The 19,952-nt window shown below is 50.6% G+C and overlaps 1 protein-coding gene across 1 annotated transcript in view; it reads left to right on the top strand.

Annotated features, from left to right (window-relative positions):
- nectin3a (nectin cell adhesion molecule 3a) overlaps positions 1 to 19,210 on the top strand; it is a 57,413-nt gene extending 38,203 nt beyond the window's left edge. Inside the window, exons 2-6 of the mRNA XM_036536867.1 lie at positions 3,197 to 3,544; positions 9,670 to 9,969; positions 11,858 to 11,975; positions 12,615 to 12,766; positions 18,097 to 19,210. Coding sequence (XP_036392760.1) covers positions 3,197 to 3,544; positions 9,670 to 9,969; positions 11,858 to 11,975; positions 12,615 to 12,766; positions 18,097 to 18,767 — 1,589 coding nt within the window. The 3' untranslated portion in view covers positions 18,768 to 19,210. The remainder of the gene's footprint in view (positions 1 to 3,196; positions 3,545 to 9,669; positions 9,970 to 11,857; positions 11,976 to 12,614; positions 12,767 to 18,096) is intronic.
- Positions 19,211 to 19,952: the final 742 nt, after the last annotated feature.

Below are 19,952 nucleotides of genomic sequence, written 5' to 3'. Positions count from 1 at the left end.
CATACAGTTTCCACGCACTCACTCACACACACACACACACACACACACACACACACACACACACACACACACACACACGCGCTGTCTGGTCACACTCACAGAGTGATCACCAGCAAATGTGGGAGAGGGAAAAAGGGGCTGAGAGAGGCTGATAGACAAGGAAGTGTGAGGTTTGATTCCTGCCTGTATATTGAAGAAGGCTGCCAGTAGCTGTCAGTGTCTGAACACTGAGACAAAAAAAAATCACTGGAGTCTGAACTCATTTTACAGCGTTTACCCTCTGTCTGCACACCTTGGTCCAAACACTCAAGTCACTATCAGCGCTTAATTATATATGCAATTAAACTCCATTTAATGTAAGTCCTGCCCGAGGGACGTACAGTCCTCTCTGTGTTATCTGCTGTCTCTTCTTAATTGCTGCCTGCAGGTGTTTCAGGACTGCTTTTTTTTTAGGTTTACTTGTTCGGTGATCACAACTACAACTGCCGTCGCAAATTACTGAGACTAAGAGAGATCAGAGTTAATGAGTGAGTTTAAAGTGACAAATCGGCTGCTAATCAAATGAAGGTAATTTGCCAATAGGTGAATACGCCTTTTCTCCTGTATCCCTCCAGAAGCCTTTTCTAAAAAAAAAAAAAGACATACATGTCAAATTCCCAGGTACTCATGATATAAAAATATTACGTTATTGTCATTTTGCAGATGTTCTTATCCAGAGCAACTGACATAGGTTACAGTTGTTACATGTTATCCATTTATACAGCCGGGTATTTACTGAGGCAATTGTGGGTTAAGTGCCATGGCCAAGGGTACAGCAGCAGTGCCCCAGCAGGGAGCCGAACCAGCAACCTTTCGGTTACAGGCCCTGCTCTTTACCACTGTGCTACTCTGCCGACCCCATGATGTAAAAATATATATTGAAATTATATGAAAGACTTTATTTCATGGGCAATAACAAAAAAAACTGTATGTCTACATGTTGCAGTGATTAAAGTCTTTGTCAGTCTACAAAGAGGTGTCAAGAATGGGGGAGGGTTTACTTCTGTTGGACAGGGAAGCGCGCATCTGAGCAGCCTTTAAAATGCAGTGTGCATGGGGTGTGTAGCCGACGCTGTCAGGGGTGGAGGGTTCAGCGTTTTATGCGGCGGAGAGGCAGAGAGATGGATAGAGAGGCAGGGGAGGGCTGACAGAAAACAGGAACCGGGGGGGGTTGTATCGACAAACGAGCCACGCTTCTCCGCATCGGCAGATTCTGTTACCGTAACTACCTGCAGGACCCTCGGAGACGCGGCAGGAGTATCAGGTAGCACCCGCCATCGAATTTATTAACATTATTTCTGTTTCCCCCTCTCTCCCTGCCACGTCGAATGACGCCAGCTAATATTTCTAATGGGCTGCCATATCGCCTTACTACTCGCTCTCTCTTGCATCCTCCTCTCGCCATTGGCCGAGCATCCTGAACAGGCTTTTGGGGTTGCGTTTCATAATGGCTACTTCCTGTATTGATACACAGTGGTAGGCAATATCCGGATGCTGTTCCTGTGATTGACGTATCTGAATGGGTCCGGTTAAAGCCGGGAACGTGTAGGAAATGTGAAACGTAAGCGCTCCTTGCTGTTTGTCTCTCCAAGTTCTGTCAGCTGAAAACAAAGAGGAATCCCTCTCACGTTGTCTTGGTTTATCGGTTTATTTGGATATCAGTATGTGAGTAATTTTGAAAACAAAGAGGAATCCCTCTCACGTTGTCTTGGTTTATCGGTTTATTTGGATATCAGTATGTGAGTAATTTTGAAAACAAAGAGGAATCGTTCTCATATTGTCTCAGTTTATCGGTTTATTTGGATATTGGTATCTAAGTAATTTTGTTGTTTATACATCAATTACATCACCATGTTCCCCTTTGCACAAACTTGCACATATGCACACATACACGTGCATACAATTCACAGAATCACCCGTGTGGCACGCACACACGCACACACGCACACACGCACACACACACACACTCACTCCCACTCTGATTGTGGTGCATAGGGAGCAGTTTGGAGGATTGGCCCTCCCCTCCCTCTGCGGTGTCGGTGCAGGGTGCACCGTGGCAGCGGGGTTTGGCCGGCCCGTTTCGGCATCTCGCTCATCGTCCCTCTCCGGTTCGCGCTCCGCACCTTTACCCAATTACGGCATCCCTACGGCCGGGCTTCGTGTAAACCCTGTTTACACGCTCCGGCGAGCCGACAATAACTCCAATATGCTCAAATAAACGTGGCCGGGACTGGGGCGCAGATTAAAGAGGCCGTTAAAATGACAAAGAGGAATTTTTTTTAAAAAAAAAGGAAAAACAGAAAATTGCCTGAGATGTTTAATCTCGTTCCAGAGTTTGAGTTAGGAGGTTTTTTTTTTTTTTTTTTTGGTTGTTCATTGAGAGCGCAAGGCGATTTGATAATTAGCAGTGGGCTCAGCCAGAGTGTCCCGGGGTGGGGGGAGAGACGGTATGCGTGCCTGAGGGGCAGGGCTGATGACATCGCCTCGGCCCAAAACCACCCCCCCCCCCCTTTCCTCCCTTTCCTTCCTTCTCTAGCAGTAACAAGAGCTACAGTGTGAATCCTTCTTATCTCCATACAGTTTTGTGCATTGTGATATGCAATGTGTACAGGCCGTTCCAGTTAGAAACAGCAGCATTGTAATGCACCCTCGGTAACCCCAACCCTAACCCTATACCTCTCTCTATCATCATATTCAAAAAGAGGGTAACAACAGCTACAGTATGCGATGTGTACAAGTCTTTTAAGTTAGAAACAGCAAACATGTGGCATTGTAATACACCCTTGGTACATGCAGGCACGGCTGAGGTGTCTGCTGTCAGCCTCAGCGGAGCTGCATATAGAGGAGGCCAGCCACTCACACAGGTGCCATTTCTGTTACATACGATCAAAGGACTATTTGCTTTCTTGTAGCAAAGATTGAGAATGAAGACTGTTGTGTTGTCCATGGCAGCGGTGGTCCTGGTACTGATTCAGGTGTGGGCTGTCTGTTCCAGCAGTATCCTTTACGGTCAGCACAACCATCATCCAGTCAGGTGAAGCTTCCTGGGTCTGAGGTGTCAGAAAGGTTTTTACCATCAGGAGCTTATTGTGTGCTACGGCACTCGGGAGCGCTGGCGAGCGCTCTGACCGTGTCTCCCCCCTCTCTCCCCTCGCAGGCGTGGGCAGTAACCAGGTGCTGGTCCCGGAGAAGGTGAGCGCGGTTCTGGGGAAGAACATCACGTTGGGCTGCAGGGTGGAGGTGGGCACCAACCTTAGCCTGACCCAGACGTCCTGGGAGCGCCGGCTGCCCTCGGGCACCGTCACCCTGGCCGTCTTCAACCCCCAGTTCGGCATCTCCATCTCCCCGGACTACGAGCGGCGGCTGTCCTTCCTGGCGCCTTCTGCCCGGGACGCCACCATCGTGCTGGAGGACGTGGGCTTCGCCGACATCGGCGTCTACACCTGCAAGGTGGCCACCTTCCCGCTGGGCAACACCCAGGCCTCCACTGTCGTCAGCGTCATGGGTACGTGGCCCTTTTCAAGCGTGTGTCTGTCTGTCTGTCTGTCTGTGTGGGTGGGTGGCAGTATAGCATAGTGGTAAGCTACAAGGCTCATAACCAGAAGGTTGCTGCTTAGATTCCCCACCGGGATACTGCTGCTATACCCTTGGACAAGGTACTTATTTCAGAATTGCCTCAGTAAATATCCAGCTGTATAAATAGATACAATTGTAACCCATATATAAGTCACTCTGGATAAGAGCATCTGCTAAATGGCAACAATGTAATGTACTGTAATGCACGCACACACACGTGTGCGTTGTCATGCATGTATTGCACATTGAATTTATGTGCACTTGTTTGTGTGTGTGAGTGAATGTGTGTGACATCTTAAGTGCACGTCCGTGTAGAGGTTGCATACATATTCATGTATGCGTACACTGCATACAGCATACCCTTAAAACCCTCCCACACAGACACGGGCTTGCTAATTTAGCTTGTGCCAGGTACACGGCTACCCTGAATTGCAGGCCGTCCGAGGCGCCGGGGCAGATGGGATAGATGGGTCCCTGAAGGGTGTCTCTCCATCACCTCTCTCCAGCCCTGTTAATTACAGCCTAAAGTGAAGCCATTCACTTTCAGATCTCAGCACTCCACTGCACTGGAGGGGCTGAGAGGATGTAGCTGTCTTCATTTACATGCATGCCTTCATTTAGACCTCTCCTCCTTCCTTTCTCTGATGAACGATAAGGTTATATCAGGTAAAATGCTGTGCGCTAAGAAGCACAGACCAAATAAGGACAGTGTTGGTAGCTGTAGTATTGCCTGAATACTTCTCATAGAGATTAGGTAAATTAGTCTCACCAGTACAGTCTTTTAGCATTTTTTTCCCCTGTCCTCTCAGTTGAGTGGAGGGCCGATTGAACAGGACAATAAATATTCATGAGCTGTGGCTCATTCATTCATGAGAGAGTTAAAGGCCGTTATAGATTAACTGCCTCGTAAACACACACATGCACACGCATTCTCTTAATGGCGTCCTCATTCTCAGGTGCCCACAGATGCACATAAACACACACACACAGACACAGACACACCCCTAAACGAGCGAGGGCTACATTAGAGGCAGTGAGTGGTTCCCCAAACGGTTGGACAGGGAGATTGCCAGGCAGCTAAACCACATCTTTCTCTGGTGTCAGAGGCACTCAGTGTCAGAGTGAGAGCTGTGTGTGTTCTTTGGTTTTTCCCCTTTTTTGGGTGGATTTTTTTTTTTTTTTTTTTCTCATGAGGCGTTGAGAGCTCCTGTGAGAAGAATCTGTCTACACACACACTCAAGGGCACATCAACACACATGCACATGTGTATGCACACACATGCGCACACACACACACACACACACACACACACACACAGGCACAAGGACTGACATACACACACTCCCACACAAGGGCACATCCACGCACACACACACACACACACACACACACACACACACACACACACTCTTTGGCAAGTGAAATAACCAGAGACTACGGCTTAGAAGGGCCTTTTACGGAGAATTGCGTGGAGAGGAAGTAATACACTTACAGCAGAAAGCCCCAGCACAGCGCTCTTAAACAGGCTTTCACAGTGCTTTACAGTGCAGGCGTTAATGCAGAAAATGTCAATGTTACACACACTGTCACCCTTCATTTCTGAGTTATTGCAGCTGCGGATCACACTAAGTCATTCATGCCTGCCCCCCCCCCCTTCTGTGGCCAAAGTCACACACAGCATAACTCAGCCCCCCCTTTTATGGTAGTTATAAATCCTGTAAATGTTATCAGCTGTATCCAGCACGCTGGTGGACGATTCGCTCCAAAGCTCTCCCTTTGATTCGGCCAGACGCCTCGGAGAGCGGAGCGTCGTTCTTGCTTCGGGTTTCACGCTTACTCCGAGGGGGAATCCAGCGAGTCAAAATATTTGCTGGCCGGGTTCCACACAGCGCTGCAGCCTGTCGTCCTCTGAACCCAGCGAAACCCAGCGAGCAGCTTTTCTGGACAAATGGTTACGTGGTGAGCGATTACACACAACCGGTTTAGGGCGCGCCTTTGTTTTAAGAGAATGCTGGATGAAGTTTATGCAGCGTCTTGCAGCCTATAGAGTACAGAGATCAATTAAGATTGGAGGAGATCTGTACAAACAAGCGCAGCGAGTGGCCCTTGTGCAAAGGTCAGTGCGTAGAGTGTGTATAACGATGGGCTGCGTGTGTCATCTGATTTTAATATGCTATTTAAACACCCAGCTCTACGTATGCACCTGCGTGGATTAAAAAAAAAAATTTGACTTGTGAGTAAATCCTGGCCAACCCCAATCTCATTCATCATTAATGATGAGGGGAGTAGGATAGGGGGTCAGTAGTTAACTTGGAGGGACAGATGTGAAGTATTTTAGACTTTTGCAGTTGCGGTTTAGCGTTTGGACTGTGCGGTTTAGCGTTTGGACTGTGCGGTTTAGCATTTGAACTCTGCAGGTCTTTTTTAAGGATGGTGCAGCTGCTGGCCCAGCACCCCACCACGTGGCCCCAGGGGGTCCCCAGGCGATGCTTCCGACACCAGAGCTGAGCGCGAGCAGGGCACAGCTCCCCCCCTCCCCCCTTCCTGACGGGAAATCGTTATCCGGTCCGCCGAGCAAGACGGATCGGCGCTGCTCTCCCACCTGACAGCGCCTCCAAATTGGCACGTTTGGGCAGGGCTGGGGTGGGTGAGGGGGGGGGGGCGAATCCCCCTGGACATCCCAGTGCATTCTGGGAGCGATGACGAGGGAGGGTGGAGGGGTAGCTATAATTGGAGCAGACAGTATGCTTGCAGGAGCTGCGTAGTGCAGGGGTGCGGCAGACGAGGTGTGCCACCCGTCTATTTTAGGGACGGGGGGGGTGAAAGGTTATTTAGATTTGTCATTCCAAGGACGGCAAGGTTCCCAGAAAGGGGGGGGGGGCGTCTGAGGGGGTTTGGTGACGGGCTGGCGGGGGTGGATTAGGTGGATGTGTGTGACCCACATGCTGTGCCCCTGTGACTTGCTGGCAGGAAGTACCACGGCTATTTCTGCCCAGGAGGGAGGCCGGGTGGGGGAAAAGGAGAGAGGGAGAGAGAGGTAAAGAGAGGGAGAGGGAAGGAGAGACAGAGAGGGAGAAAGGGAGAAAGGGAGAGAGAGAGAGATTGAGAGTGAGTGAGAAAGGGGGATAGAGAGGGAGAAAAAGGAAGAGAGACGGGGAGAAGGGGAAAGGGAGGGACAGAAGGAGGGAGAGGGGGGAAATGTAGAGAGAGACAGAGAGGGAGAAAGGGAGGAGTGATGTGAAAGAGTAAGGGGAAAAGTTGGGGAGTTGGGAGATTTTCCGAGGATAAATCACAGAATGGAGAGCTGCCGCACGGAAGCGTTGTGGTCAGTTTGGAGTTGGGCTCTGAGTCTCAGGGCACTTTGTAATTATTAATGAGCAGCTGTGTTTTAACGGCGGTGCAGTACGGCTGAAAGACCTCGCCTCGGTCCCATTTCTGACAGCAGGAAGCAGGAAGAGGAGTTACATTACCAAGGAAAGTCCCCATCCACAAGACTCTTTTCACAAAATCTATGTCACAGACCAACCTGCCCAGTAACCTGAGCTGCATCAACACAAGAACTGTCTGTAACAGGAGCCAAACACCACAGAACCCAATGCTACTCAAAAACTCAATACTGATGCTCAGAACACAAGGCAGCAACTTAACACTGCAGCCCCGAATACCAAAGACCAGCTCAACCACTGTACAACAGCATGAATGTTACAGAGCAACTGAATACTATATGCTGCACTGGACACCAAAAAGCAGCTCAACCTGCTGAATTACCTGAACACTGCAGGACTATGGCAGTGTTCATAGTGTAAAACAGCTGTAAGGAGCAACTAACCAAAAGGTTTCTGGTTTGATTCCCTGCTGGACCACTGCTGCTGTACCCTTGGGCAAGGTACTTAACCCACAATTACTTCAGCGATAATTCGGCTGTATAAACAGATAAAGTTGTAACCTATGTAATTTGCTCTGGATGAGAGCGTCTGCTAAATGCCAATAATGTAATGTAAGGCTAAATGACATGCAGCAACTGAATGATCCTCTGCAGAACACTACACAGATCACTCAACACTACCACACAAACTTTGGCAGCTTGAGTTTGAACTGAAGCTTGCTGGGGTCTTCGTTGAAGCGTTACCAGTGGTGTGAGCATAGAATTCCCAAATTCTTCGAAAAATTCTCATTGTAATGGCAAGAGGAATTATTGTATATCCCAGAGTGCTTCCAAAGTAAGACGGCATTCTGCAGTAAAGCAGAATCTAGAAATGACGGTTCAGTTTCGTTGACAGTTCTGTCTGTAGTCATTCTTATGTAGGATTTGGGCTGTTAGTTCAGAAGGTTTGCGTGCACAGCTCCACCAGTCCTGAAAGGAACTTCCTAAATTTACTTATCATTTCCTTACTAATTTCCCTAGAAGAACGGGGTAGGTAAAAACACATGAGTATGAGTGCGTGTGTCTCCGTCACCACAGAGTCTCACACAGACACATAACCTAAAGAGTGGCTGCATATATAATGTGACTCTGGTCATTAAGTCAGAGAGGGAAGTGATAATTTACGCTTTGGGAAATCTGTTTAACTGGAATATACTAAAAGTAAGACAGATCTCGTATGGTACAATTATCGCTTGGTTACGCTCCATAGCAGTGCAAGAGGGAACGCCTTTTTTTATTTGTTCCGTTTTCGGCTCCGCTGCCCCAGTGCGTCATTTCGGGGGAACACAGCTCCACACCTCCTTTCCTGGTGTTAAGAGCCGCTTTGATTGTCTTGGCTGGCACTGTTCGGTGGAGAGGTGATGCAGTCGTGTCTCTCGCCCGGTCTGACGCTCGAGGCTGCGAGTTTAAACACAGAGCTCCGTTTCCTGCCACACCTCATGCTTCCTGTTCTGCGGTGAAGGAGCCGTGTGAGAGAGGGCAACGACGAAGCCGTTCACGTGGAGGTGGCTCTCTCACACACATACACACACGCACGCACACACTCACAGCTCCAAGGACAGAGGCGTCTCTCACTCACACACACAGACACTCGTAGCCCGGAGGACAGGGGTGTCTCTCACTCACACACACACACACTCACAGCCCCAAGGACAGAGGCGTCTCTCACTCACACACACAGACACTCGTAGCCCAGAGGACAAGGATGTCTCTCCCTCACACACACACACACACATACACACACACACACACACACACACACACACACTCAGCCCCAAGGACAGGGGTGTGTCTCCCTCACTCACACACACACACACCCACACACACACACACACACACACACACACACACACACACACACACACACACACACACACACACACTCACAGCCCAGAGGACGAGGGCGTCAGTCCCACAGCACTCCTGCAGAGGCCCGTCGCTGGCCTCATCAATTCTTCATAGGAATCGATGTAAAGTAGCGTATTGATCCACTCTGACTCTGTCAGCCGAGCGCGGTGTGGCCGGCGAGGTCGATGGGGCAGAGCACCTTCTGAATGTAAAGCTTTCACCAGCACCCACTCTGCTGTCTGTACCTCCATCCTTCTGCCTCTGCGCTCTGTATTATTTATCCCTCCAGAGTTTTACACAGGATCAATGTAACTGATCTCTCTTCTTTTCTTCCCCCTCTTTCTCTTCCTTTCCCTCACCTCTTCATGTCTTCCCCAATACCTGGCTGGACCCCACCTCTCTCTGACTTCACCTCTCTCCCAACTTTCTCCCCCTCGCTCTTCTCTTCCTCTCCTTCTCTCACCTCTTCCTTATTTCTCTACACCTCTCTTTCTTTTTCCCCCCTGTCTTTCCCCTTGTGTAACTCTTCTGTTCACAATTTTTCCACACTCCCTTCTTTTCCGGGATCATTTTTCTCCTCTCTTACTCCCTCTTTCCTCTTCTCCTGCTCCTCTCTCCCTTTCTCTCACTCCCTCTGTCTCACTCTGGCTCTCTCCCTCTCTCCTCTCCCTTCTCCCTCCCTCTTTCTCCCTCTCTCTCTTTCTCCCTCTCTCTCTCTCTCTCTCTCTCTCTTTCTCTCTCTCTCTCTCTCTCCCCTCTACCTCCCTGTTTCCCTCTCTCAGTGGAGCCCAAGGTGTACGTGTCGGCAGGCTCCGCCCCCCTGCTGGACGGCGGGAACGAGACGGTGGTGGCGACCTGCACGGCAGAGCGGGGCCGGCCCCCGGCCGATGTGTCCTGGGAGTCGCAGCTGTTTGGCCGCTCCGAGGTGCGCGAGCAGGACGAGCCCAACGGCACCACCACCACGCAGGTGCGCTACACCTGGGCGCCCAACCGCCACTCCCAGGGGCACACCCTCACCTGCGTGGTGCGCCACCCCGCCCTGCAGACGGAGTTCCGGATCCCCTACGTGCTCAACGTGCAGTGTGAGTGTGTGGGCGGGGCAGGGGGCGGGGGATTGCGGGGAGGGGTGTGGCATGGGGTGGGCAGGGGTGTGGTAAGGAGTGGGGTATGGGGCAGGGCACGGGTGGGGCAGGGGGTGGGATAGGATACCCTGTCTCCTCAAAATCCTGTGATCTGTGAATGGGACTTTGCTCATCAGGGATATTAAACATTCAGTTACAATATTTAAATACTATAACAGCAGTTACAATACTATATTTAACCTCTGTGAAAGCAACACTTACAATATAATATTTAACCACTATAGCAGCATTTTCAGTGATATTTCCCCATTTGTAAATGGAATTGCTTTCAAAATATCAGTGCAGGAAGAAGCCGGTTCAAGGCAGGCCTAATTCCCCCGCTCAGGTAGGGATCTCAGTATTGCATGAAAATTATTTTCAGAAATTTGCAGAATTTATCATTCCTGATGAGGGTGTGGGAGTCGGCCATTAAGAATCGCTTACACCAGCTACATCACTGTGGTAAAATTACCTTAAATGCCCAAAAGTAACAAATGAGAAAGGACTGGTCTGCTGGCAGCGGGCCAATCATCACGTGTTGTGGAGGACGCCTGTTCTCTTCTGCAGCTTCGCCTCAGTACGCCGCTGTCCAGACAGCGGGCCGTGGTAATTAGAGACAGCCCTTTAAGTCCTCTGTCAGAGAGCACGCTACATAAAGATGCCTATTTTATCTCTGCAGAGTATGCGAAAACAAGATCACCTCCCTCCCCTTCTCTCTCTCTCCCTCCCTCCCTCTCTCTCCCACTCTCTCTCTCTCCCTCTCTCTCCCACCCTCTCTCGCTCTCTGACCACGTCCCCACTTCCCCTCTCTCTCATAAAAGGCCCATTAAACGGTCATTTTAATGTTATGGTCATTAATGCGTGTTTCCCTGCGACGGTCTCCGTTTGCAGTGTTATAGTGCCGGTTAATGAAGGCGTTTTATAAAAATAATGATCGAGTTGCAGCTGCCTCAGTGGGAAGAACAGGATGCAGAAGGAGAAAGAGGAGGAAGCGGGAGAGAGAGCGAGAAAGTGAGAGGGAGACGGAGAGAGAGAAAGAGAGAGGGAGACGGAGAGAGAGAAACAGAGAGAGAGGGAGGCTTCCCAGCTCGTTAAAGCGCACCAGCTCCAGCCACACGGTCGACAGGTTTGAAAACGTGCAGAAGAACACAGTTCCCTCCCCCTCACCCGTGACGCTGCCGTCGTTCCTGCTTGCGGAACGTCTCAAAACCGATCCGCACCCTGGATGTTGCCACTCCGGGGGTTTGAGGTCAACCGCCGCTTTAAAGCCTGTCGCTTTAAAGCTCCTCATTACCCTCGGAGGGGTGGAGGGTGACATCACAGCCCTGAGGCTCTAACCTCCATGGCGGTCCGTGTGTATCTCTCCCCCTGAAGCCCAGGCCCCTGTCCTAATTTTGTCCCTCTTTTGTTGGGTTTCATTACGGTTTCCTTTGTTACCTCCCCAAACCCTAATTTTTCACCCGGGCCCTGGGAACCCCTCAGTCGGGCCCTGAAGGTGCTGTGCTTTTGCGCGCTGTTTCCCATTAGAGGACTCCGCTGGTGAGGCAGAGCACAGCAGATGTGCGAAATGAGGAACAGCTCGAGGCGCTGTGAGGAGACAACGTCACCCGATTCATCAAGCCTGGGATTCAGGCCGAGATCAGAGCCAGTCAGGGTGTCTGAACCGCTTCTCGCGGCGTTGCTCAGGAAACGGCATCATGATTTGGTTTGTCTGTAACGGGTGGTTTAAGTGCAGGGGATCTTCAGTGTTTGGTGATAATGCTGAGCTCAGCTGGGACGCGGTGGGGGGTGTTTGGGTGGTTTTGGATAGGCTCGCGAGTTTGAACAGGAGGTGCTCCGTCTGTTGCAGACGCCCCGGACATCGCGGTGTCGGGTTACGACGGGAACTGGTTCGTGGGGCGGGAGAACGCCAGGCTGCAGTGCAGAGCCAACGCCAACCCTCCGGCCCACTACTTCAGCTGGAGCAGGTGGGTCCCGCAGGGCCTGTGCTTACACCCCACACACTGAGCCCAAATCTGTGCTTACACCCCACATACTGAACCCTCACCCCTGCTACACCCCACACACTGAGCCCAAATCTGTGCTTACACCCCACACACTGAACCCTCACCCCTGCTACACCCCGCACCCCTGCTACACCCCACACACTGAATACCCCACATACTGAGCCTGAACCCCTGCTACACCCCACACACTGAGCCCAAATCTGTGCTTACACCCCACACACTGAGCCCGAACCCGTGCTACACCCCACACATTGAGCTGGACAGTGTGACATAGAACCTCTCAGAATTGAGTGTTCCTCTTCTACCATTTTACCTCTCACCCTGTATGCCAATCCCAAAAACCTGGGTTAAAATCAGACAGTATTATTGTGTGTGTCTGTGTATATAATATATGAGACTACTGTGCTGCATCTCCTTCCAAGTAACCCCGCACTAAATGTGAAAGAGTAGTTAGTGCTTTCTTAAAGTAGTGGAGAAGCAGCTTATTCAGAGGGAAAAGGAAAGGTTGATGAGTGTCACAAACATAAGAATTATGACCATAAAAGTAATGAAGAGTGGGGAAGAGAAGAGAAGAGTGACGATTTTATTCCGACCCCGCAGGTTGGAAGGGCCACTGCCGGAGGGCGTGGAGATGGTGAATAACAGCCTGGTCTTCACTCGCCCGCTGGAGCTTAACGACTCGGGCGTATACAGGTGCGAGGCTCGCAACGACCTGGGCATGCGGAGCAGGGAGATGCACATTCGCATCCAAGGTGAGGAGAGACCCCCCCCCCCCCGGCCTTTCCCACTGTGCCTCTCCTCTTTCTCTCTTCATCTTTCTTTCTCTCCCTCTCTCTCCCTCTCTCTCCCTCTCTCTCTCTCTCTCTCTCTCTCTCTCTCTCTCCCTCCATGTCTTTCTCTGTCTGTCTTCCCCCCCTCTGTTTCTCCCGTCTTTTTGCCCGCGGCAGTGGTGTCGGGCTGGGGGAGTACAGCGGAGCGCTTTGATGATCACCTCAACGCTCTACCTCCCCTGCTCTCGTGGTGACGTCAGATGTTGGTCTGGCTCGGAGCAAAGCGCAGCACAGAATCGCCCCCTCGTTTAAAGCGTGACTCACCCCACCCCACCCCCAGCCCCGTGCTCGGGACTGCAGCTGTGACTGGCGTGGATGTGTTTACTTATTTATCTGCTGGGTTTGCGCTGCTGACCACAGGTGCTGGAGTCTCTGTTTCCACGCTCACTGCGATACCGTGTGGAGAGGAACTCCTATAATCGAGTGGGATTTTTAATTCGTGTGACAGCTGTAGTCAGTTTCCCCCGCTGAATGGAGAGTGGTGGTGGGCAGTTCGCTTCATTTTAGTGAACCGATTCTTTCGAACAGTTTGAGAAGCTGAACCGCGGTTTTGAGTTTTGACTCCTGTTGCACTTCTGGTACGTTTCCTCACTAGTTTCTTCAGCTTACGGCACTCGCTGAATGCAAAAGGCATACAAATCTAATGTTAAAAAAATAACTACTCAAACTTTGTATACTTTCAATAAAGCTATTTATTTCTTCTTTGCTAATGTTCCCACGTAAGCTGAGCCACAAGTTCGGGTAGACTCGTGTACTGCATGAACCATCAAACTCAGGTTTTCGAACTCGAGCTGTCCAAGTTCGAACTCGTGCTTTCGAACTCGAGTTTTCGAACTCGAGCTTCCTGGCTACAGAGCTGCAGAAGGCTGATGGTCAAGACACTAAAGCGGTTTAACTAAATTCAGATCCTTTAGCTTGCATTACAAAAACTAAAAATAATTACTTCACTGGGGTAAATTTAGGTAATTAGTCTATTTTCTTAAGAGGTGACCGGCTTCCAAGGTTTCCGACAGATTGCATGCAGTTGACTGGGAGCAGCTGAATTAGAAAAATGGAACGACTCAGTTGTGCTGGTGAACTGGTACGAACAACTCGCTAAAAAGAGTCATTCAAAAAGAGCGACTCGTTCGTGAACTGCACACCACTAATAATTACCCACATTCGTTCACAAGTCTACCAGACTGCATGTTAACGTGGGCTTGAGTCTTGTTTTTAATTTTTAAGCTTCCTTTGGCAATTATTTATACCGAAGCATAGAAAGCTGACCTCATTTTAGGAACCAGGCCTGATGTTTTTAAATGACTTTACTTGTCAACAATGGTTGTCCCTTCCTGTCAGTGGAGTACGTGCTGAACTGAGCTCGGAGCCGGGGCAGTTGTCCCCAGACGTCCACCGGCTGCCAGTTCTCTGTGCCCTGCTGTAAGAGGACTGGCCATGAAAGCGCGCTCTGTTTAACGTTGCGTTGTCTGTCGAGGACCGTCAGTCAAGAGCACACAACCTTGACGGGGGGAGATTACGGCCCCCGGCTCGTGAAACATTCACCAGCATGTTCACTTGTATTTGTTCTACCTTTTTTCCCTGCCAGTCAAATTGAGCTGTGATCATCGACTCGATGGGTGCCCCTGTATGTGTGTGCATGCACGAGTGTTTATGGGGCGGCAGTGTAGCGTAGTGGTTAAGAAGCAGGACTCCTGACCAATAGGCTACCAGTCCAATTCCTCTGGGTAAGGGACTTAAACCAGAATTGCCTCAGTAAGTATCCAGCTGTATAAATGGATAACATTGTAAAAAAGAAAATGTAATTGATCTAAATCACTCTGGATAAGAGTGTCTGCTAATTGCCAATAATGTCATGAAATGTATGTTTTGTATGTACATATGTGGGTGCAAGCACGCATACATGTGTGCATGTGTTTCAAAGTGAGAATTCGTTTGCGCCTGTCTTTTCAGTCTGTCTGGGTACTGTGTAGTGTTCTCAACAGTTTGTCTGTCTATCTGGCGTTATACACTTGCCATACTTTATACATTTGTTTCTGTGTGTTTCTCTGGTTTTTCTGTAAATTAAATTTGCTTTCATGGTTTAGGCTCGGCCTGCCTATGGGTAGTCAGTCATGGGATCGAGTCCAGGATGAACAAGAATGTGTTTATTTTGCTGATTTGCACAATAACATGTAGTCATTTAGGCACAGCTTTAGTGTTCTGATAGCTCTTGTGTGTTTTGGGGTTTTAAGGTCACTTTGCCAGGCTTTGATGTGGATGAGCACATCTTGCTTTGTTCTGGGAACGGTTTATGTTAAGAAAGCGTCACCCGAGCTCCAGCTTTCTGCGTGTTAGCCGTCTCTGTACGTCTCCCCGGCTGTCTCTCTGCTGGAGTAGCGTACGGTGGTGAGAGCGACTCTGCACAGGGTAAACCAACACGACGCCCCGGAGCCGTGGCCAAACCTAAAGATCTGGCAGGTCTCTCGCAGTGTGGGGCCTGCTGCAGACGCTGCTTTGGGGGAACGCACAGCAATTTCACATAAGCTCCTTAATTCTCCTCTTTATTCATTTGGCCACAGCGTCGCTCTGAAGGCATGGAAAAAGGGGAAACGCGATCCTTTCGACTCTATATATTTTCGTTTCTTCCATTTGATCCGTATCCAAACACACTGACGGCAATTTTTGGAAGTGTTCTGTGGCTCCTTTTTTTTTTTTGTCCTCCTTGTTTCTCAGCAAAAAAAAAAAAATAAAAAAGCTGGAAGCCTCCCAGACCAGGCTGTCACTCTCCATCTGTGCGCGGGTGAGGCTGGAGTCGCGTGTTCAGCAAAGACGCAGCTGACACACTCTGCCCGACACACTCTGCCCTGGTAGCGCTCCCGGCGAGCAGCTGACACACTCTGCCCTGGTAGCGCTCCCGGCGAGCAGCTGACACACTCTGCCCTGGTAGCGCTCCCGGTGAGCAGCTGACACACTCTGCCCTGGTAGCGCTCCCGGCGAGCAGCTGACACACTCTGCCCTGGTAGCGCTCCCGGTGAGCAGCTGACACACTCTGCCCTGGTAGCGCTCCCGGCGAGCAGCTGACACACTCTGCCCTGGTAGCGCTCCCGGCGAGCAGCTGACACACTCTGCCCTGGTAGCGCTCCCGGCGAGCAGCTGACACACTCTGCCCTGGTAGCGCTCCCGGTGAGCAGCCGACACACTCTGCCCGACACACTCTGCCCGACACACTCTGCCCGACACACTCTGCCCTGGTAGTTCTCCCGGCAAGCAATTAGCCAGCCTTTTGTGCGCCAGCTGTGGGCTTCGGTCGCGCGGTGTCACACGCTGCGTTCCCCGCGGGGGTCTCTCCGTGGGGGTCTCTCCGCTAACTGTCGCTCGGTGCTCCCTGTTGCTGCGCAGCCCCCCCCCCCCCAGGTGTCTCCGTGGCCCTTTTGGGACAGGGGTGCAGGTGCGGGCAGGTCTTGCCCCCCCCCGGGGGAGAGTGCGGCTTCCCAACACTGCCGTCCTGGTGACCTTGAGCTGCCTCTCCCCCCACATCCCGCTCCTTTGCCTTCATTATTTAGTGGGGCCGTGCATTTTAAATTGCAGTATTCGCTGTCTCGGTCGACTGCAGACCTGCAGAGAAACATGCTTGTATGCATTAGAAGTGACTGCCTGATAGCAGTTGATAACTGACAAATGGCAGCAGTGTGGCGGAGTGGTAATGTGTAGGTCTCGTAACCCAAAAGGTTGCCGGTTCGACTCCCTGCTGGGGCACTGCCATTGTGTCCTTACCCCAAAATTCCCTCGGTAAATATCCAGCTGTATAAATGGATAATCTGCAAAAGTTGTTACGTATGGAAGCCGCTCTGGATAAGTGTCTGGTAAATGGCAGTAATGGAATGTAAATGAGTGCAAATGTGGGCCACGCCTTGCTTGGATGTTGCTGTCCCGTGGTCGCAGGGTGTGTTTTTTCTCGGAGAGGTCTGATTTTGTTCCCTGGCATCTGGAAGCAGGCGGGGAAGGTGGAAGGTAGGCTGGCCGCAGGGGTCAGGAGGAGGTCTGCGGCTCAGCGGGAGGCTGAAGCAGCAGCCTGCTCTATCGATCCCCCCGCACTTCACCTTCTCGCGTGACTTCCCAGAGTCCTCAGCAGGACAGGGAGCCGAGGCACATGTGTGCACGCACATGCACATACACCTGTGCATATACACATACATACACACACACTGTGCTGATCAGTAATCGTGAATCTGTGGTGCCTTCTTCTGTGTCCCAGTTCTGCTGTTCTTTAATCTTTTACAACGGATTAAGCCATCTCCTTGAAACTGGCATACTCAGTATCAGATATCAGACTTTATTGGTCAAGTATGCTTTTACACATACGAGGTATTTGACTCCAGTTCCAGTGTCTCTCATAGTGCGTTCATACAATGATTTTCAAGGTGACAACCACAAATAAAAATACCCTTCGACATTGTTGATGTAAAATGGAAAAGGTGTCAGTGATCTTTAAAGGGTTAAGAAAAATCAAAGACCTCACCCAGGAAGTGGATAAATACTTACCTGGTGTTCATGTGGAATTCTGAAGAGAATATGTCTTGGGGCAGACAAGAAGCCACTCCCTTTTCCTGAGAAACCCCACCTCCTTTTCAGCCATTGCTCCTCCTTTTCCAGTGTAGTTCCTCCCCCTTGTAGGAACTGTCCTTTTTCTCCTTAGTTCATACTCCTAACAACTAGCTTGTGTTTGTGTCCCAAGAAAGTCCTGTCTCCTCCTCTTTGCGCTCTGATAGAAATCAATGTCTCTAATTGTGTCTAGATATCTATCACAGTTTCTCCACTCCCTCTCTTTGCCTCTCAGAGACAAAGAAGAAGCAGAAATGCTTCCCCATTTGTAATTTTAACAACAGTTGCAGGTTTCTTTTTCTCAGTTTCCCCTGTAGATGCATAGGCTACTTAATTATGAATAACGCTGTGTTTTGTGAGAGATTGTGAGCGTTCTATCTTTATTTATTTATTTTTTCCATCATGTTCACATCTTTTGCCAGAGATAGTTATCTGAGAGCAAACCTGGAACTGTTGTCCCTGTAGACGGAAATGAAGTCCAGTATTGTGTTCATTTGGTCTGTGTGCATTCATATCAGTCCCTTTTTAATGACCTAGTTGGCATTGACATTCTGTGCTTTTCTCTGTCTGTCCATCCCTTCTTTCCCACCCTCCCTCTCTCTCTCTCCACCCCCTCGCCCCCCCCCCCCCCCCTTCCCATCCCGTCCTGTACCACCCCTCCCTCCCATTAGATCCTCCCTCCACCACTGCCCCCCTCCCCACCACCCCCGCGCCTGCCTCCGCAGACTCCTCCTCCAGCACCCTGCCCAATAAGAGGCGCGCCCAGTTCAGCTCACCGACGCTGGCCTCCCTACCGGACGGCACCCTGGGCACCATCGTGGGCGGGGCCGTGGGCGGGGTGCTGTTTCTGGTGCTGCTGCTGGTGCTGGGCGGGGTGTGCTACATGAGGCAGCGCCGGACCTTCCGGGGTGACTACTACACCAAGCAGTACCTGGGCCCGTCCGACATGCAGAAGGAGTCGCAGCTGGACGTGCTGCAGCCGCACGAGCTGCAGGAGGTATACGGTGACGGAAAGGGCAGCCAGCAGGACCTCAAGCCCAAGCCGGCGGGGGACGGGATCTACCCCGACTACCCGCCCGACCGCAAGGACAGGGAGGAGTGGGGCGACACGGCAGCCAACAGCACCCGCCGGGTCCCCAGGGAGGACGGCTTCTTCCCCGACCGCCACAGTCCCAGCCCCCACGGCATGCACCAGAGGGGGCCGTCTGCTCCCGTGCACACCCCCGCCGTCAACAACGGCTCCCCCTACCTGCCGGAGGACTGCTATGACAACGGCACCGACAGCGACTACGTGTCCCACCTGGACGGGTCCGTGATCTCGCGCAGGGAGTGGTACGTCTGAGAGCGGGAGGAGAAACCAGTCTCCGTGCGGAGGGACACAAATGATGACTACAGAACTGCGCAATGCTAAAAAAGGATAAATAGATTACTAAATAGATGCAATGGAACAAAAAAGACAATTCAAAACAAAAAGTGAAAAAGGCAGGTTTTTCTTTTTCCTCCCTCACTTTTTCGGTAAAACTTTAGAGGGTCATATTTAATGGATCAAACTCTTTGACAGTACCTCCAGCTCCCAGGGACAACCAGGCCAATGGATTCGAACTGCAATGTGGCACTTCAAGGGACAAGTGCTGTCTGGAATTGTTTTCGACTATCATTATCTTTCAGCTTAACCGGGGAGTGGTTAGCGCAATCCTGCCAGGGCAGCTCCTGTCTACGCTGGTAATGTGCCTGGTGCATCAGTGTTACATAGGAATGTTAACAAAAGAGAAAAGAAGACACTCCAGAGAGATAAAGCAAAAATTTCTCCCTCATTTTCCTTCTGCTGGTGAGCTCACAATGCCACAGTATTCTCATTTTCTCGCTGTCAGCAAAGAAAACTGTCACTATATTCACAAAACAAGACGGTGTGAATGATGTGTCAGTTGAATTATGCTTTAAGCAGTGAGCTAAACTGCTACTGTTAAAGGTTGTCTAGGTGATTTGTAACCTTGGAAAGGGGTTAACCAGATAAGTTTCTAACCATTATTCACATCCCTGACATAACATATGGGATTTGAATGTTTTTTTTTTTTCTTTTTTTTTTTTTTTCTTTTACAATGCAGAATTACATACGCACTAATGTTGCGTGTCACTTCATCATTAACTGCGTTAACTAAAAAAGGAAGGTGGAGACCTGTTGTTCCTATGAGAGGAAATTCCTACCGATGCGCCCTTTTTGATTCTGGTGTTTGGAGGAGAATGGGAGCAGGTCAGAGTTTTAGGGAGAGGGAGGGCAGGTGTGGCCACCACACGGTCAGACCGAAGCTCCTCACCATCTGCTACCTGGGAGCCCGAGGCCTGGATGCTGTTAGCCATCCTCACAGAGATTCACTGCACGCTTCACAGCACTGCTGAGTGAAGAAATGAGATTCCCGGGTCTTCTGTGCCAACAGTTCACAGTTTAATGGGGCTCGTCTCTGACGCTGTGGCCCAGTGTGCACAAGTACTCCTGGTAGGGGAGAGTTAGCCCTCCTTAGCGCTTAAC

Source organism: Megalops cyprinoides, chromosome 9 (genome assembly GCF_013368585.1).
Source record: "Megalops cyprinoides isolate fMegCyp1 chromosome 9, fMegCyp1.pri, whole genome shotgun sequence".
In the NCBI taxonomy this organism is placed as follows: Eukaryota; Metazoa; Chordata; class Actinopteri; order Elopiformes; family Megalopidae; genus Megalops; species Megalops cyprinoides.
This window is presented reverse-complemented; position numbering and strand designations above follow the sequence as displayed.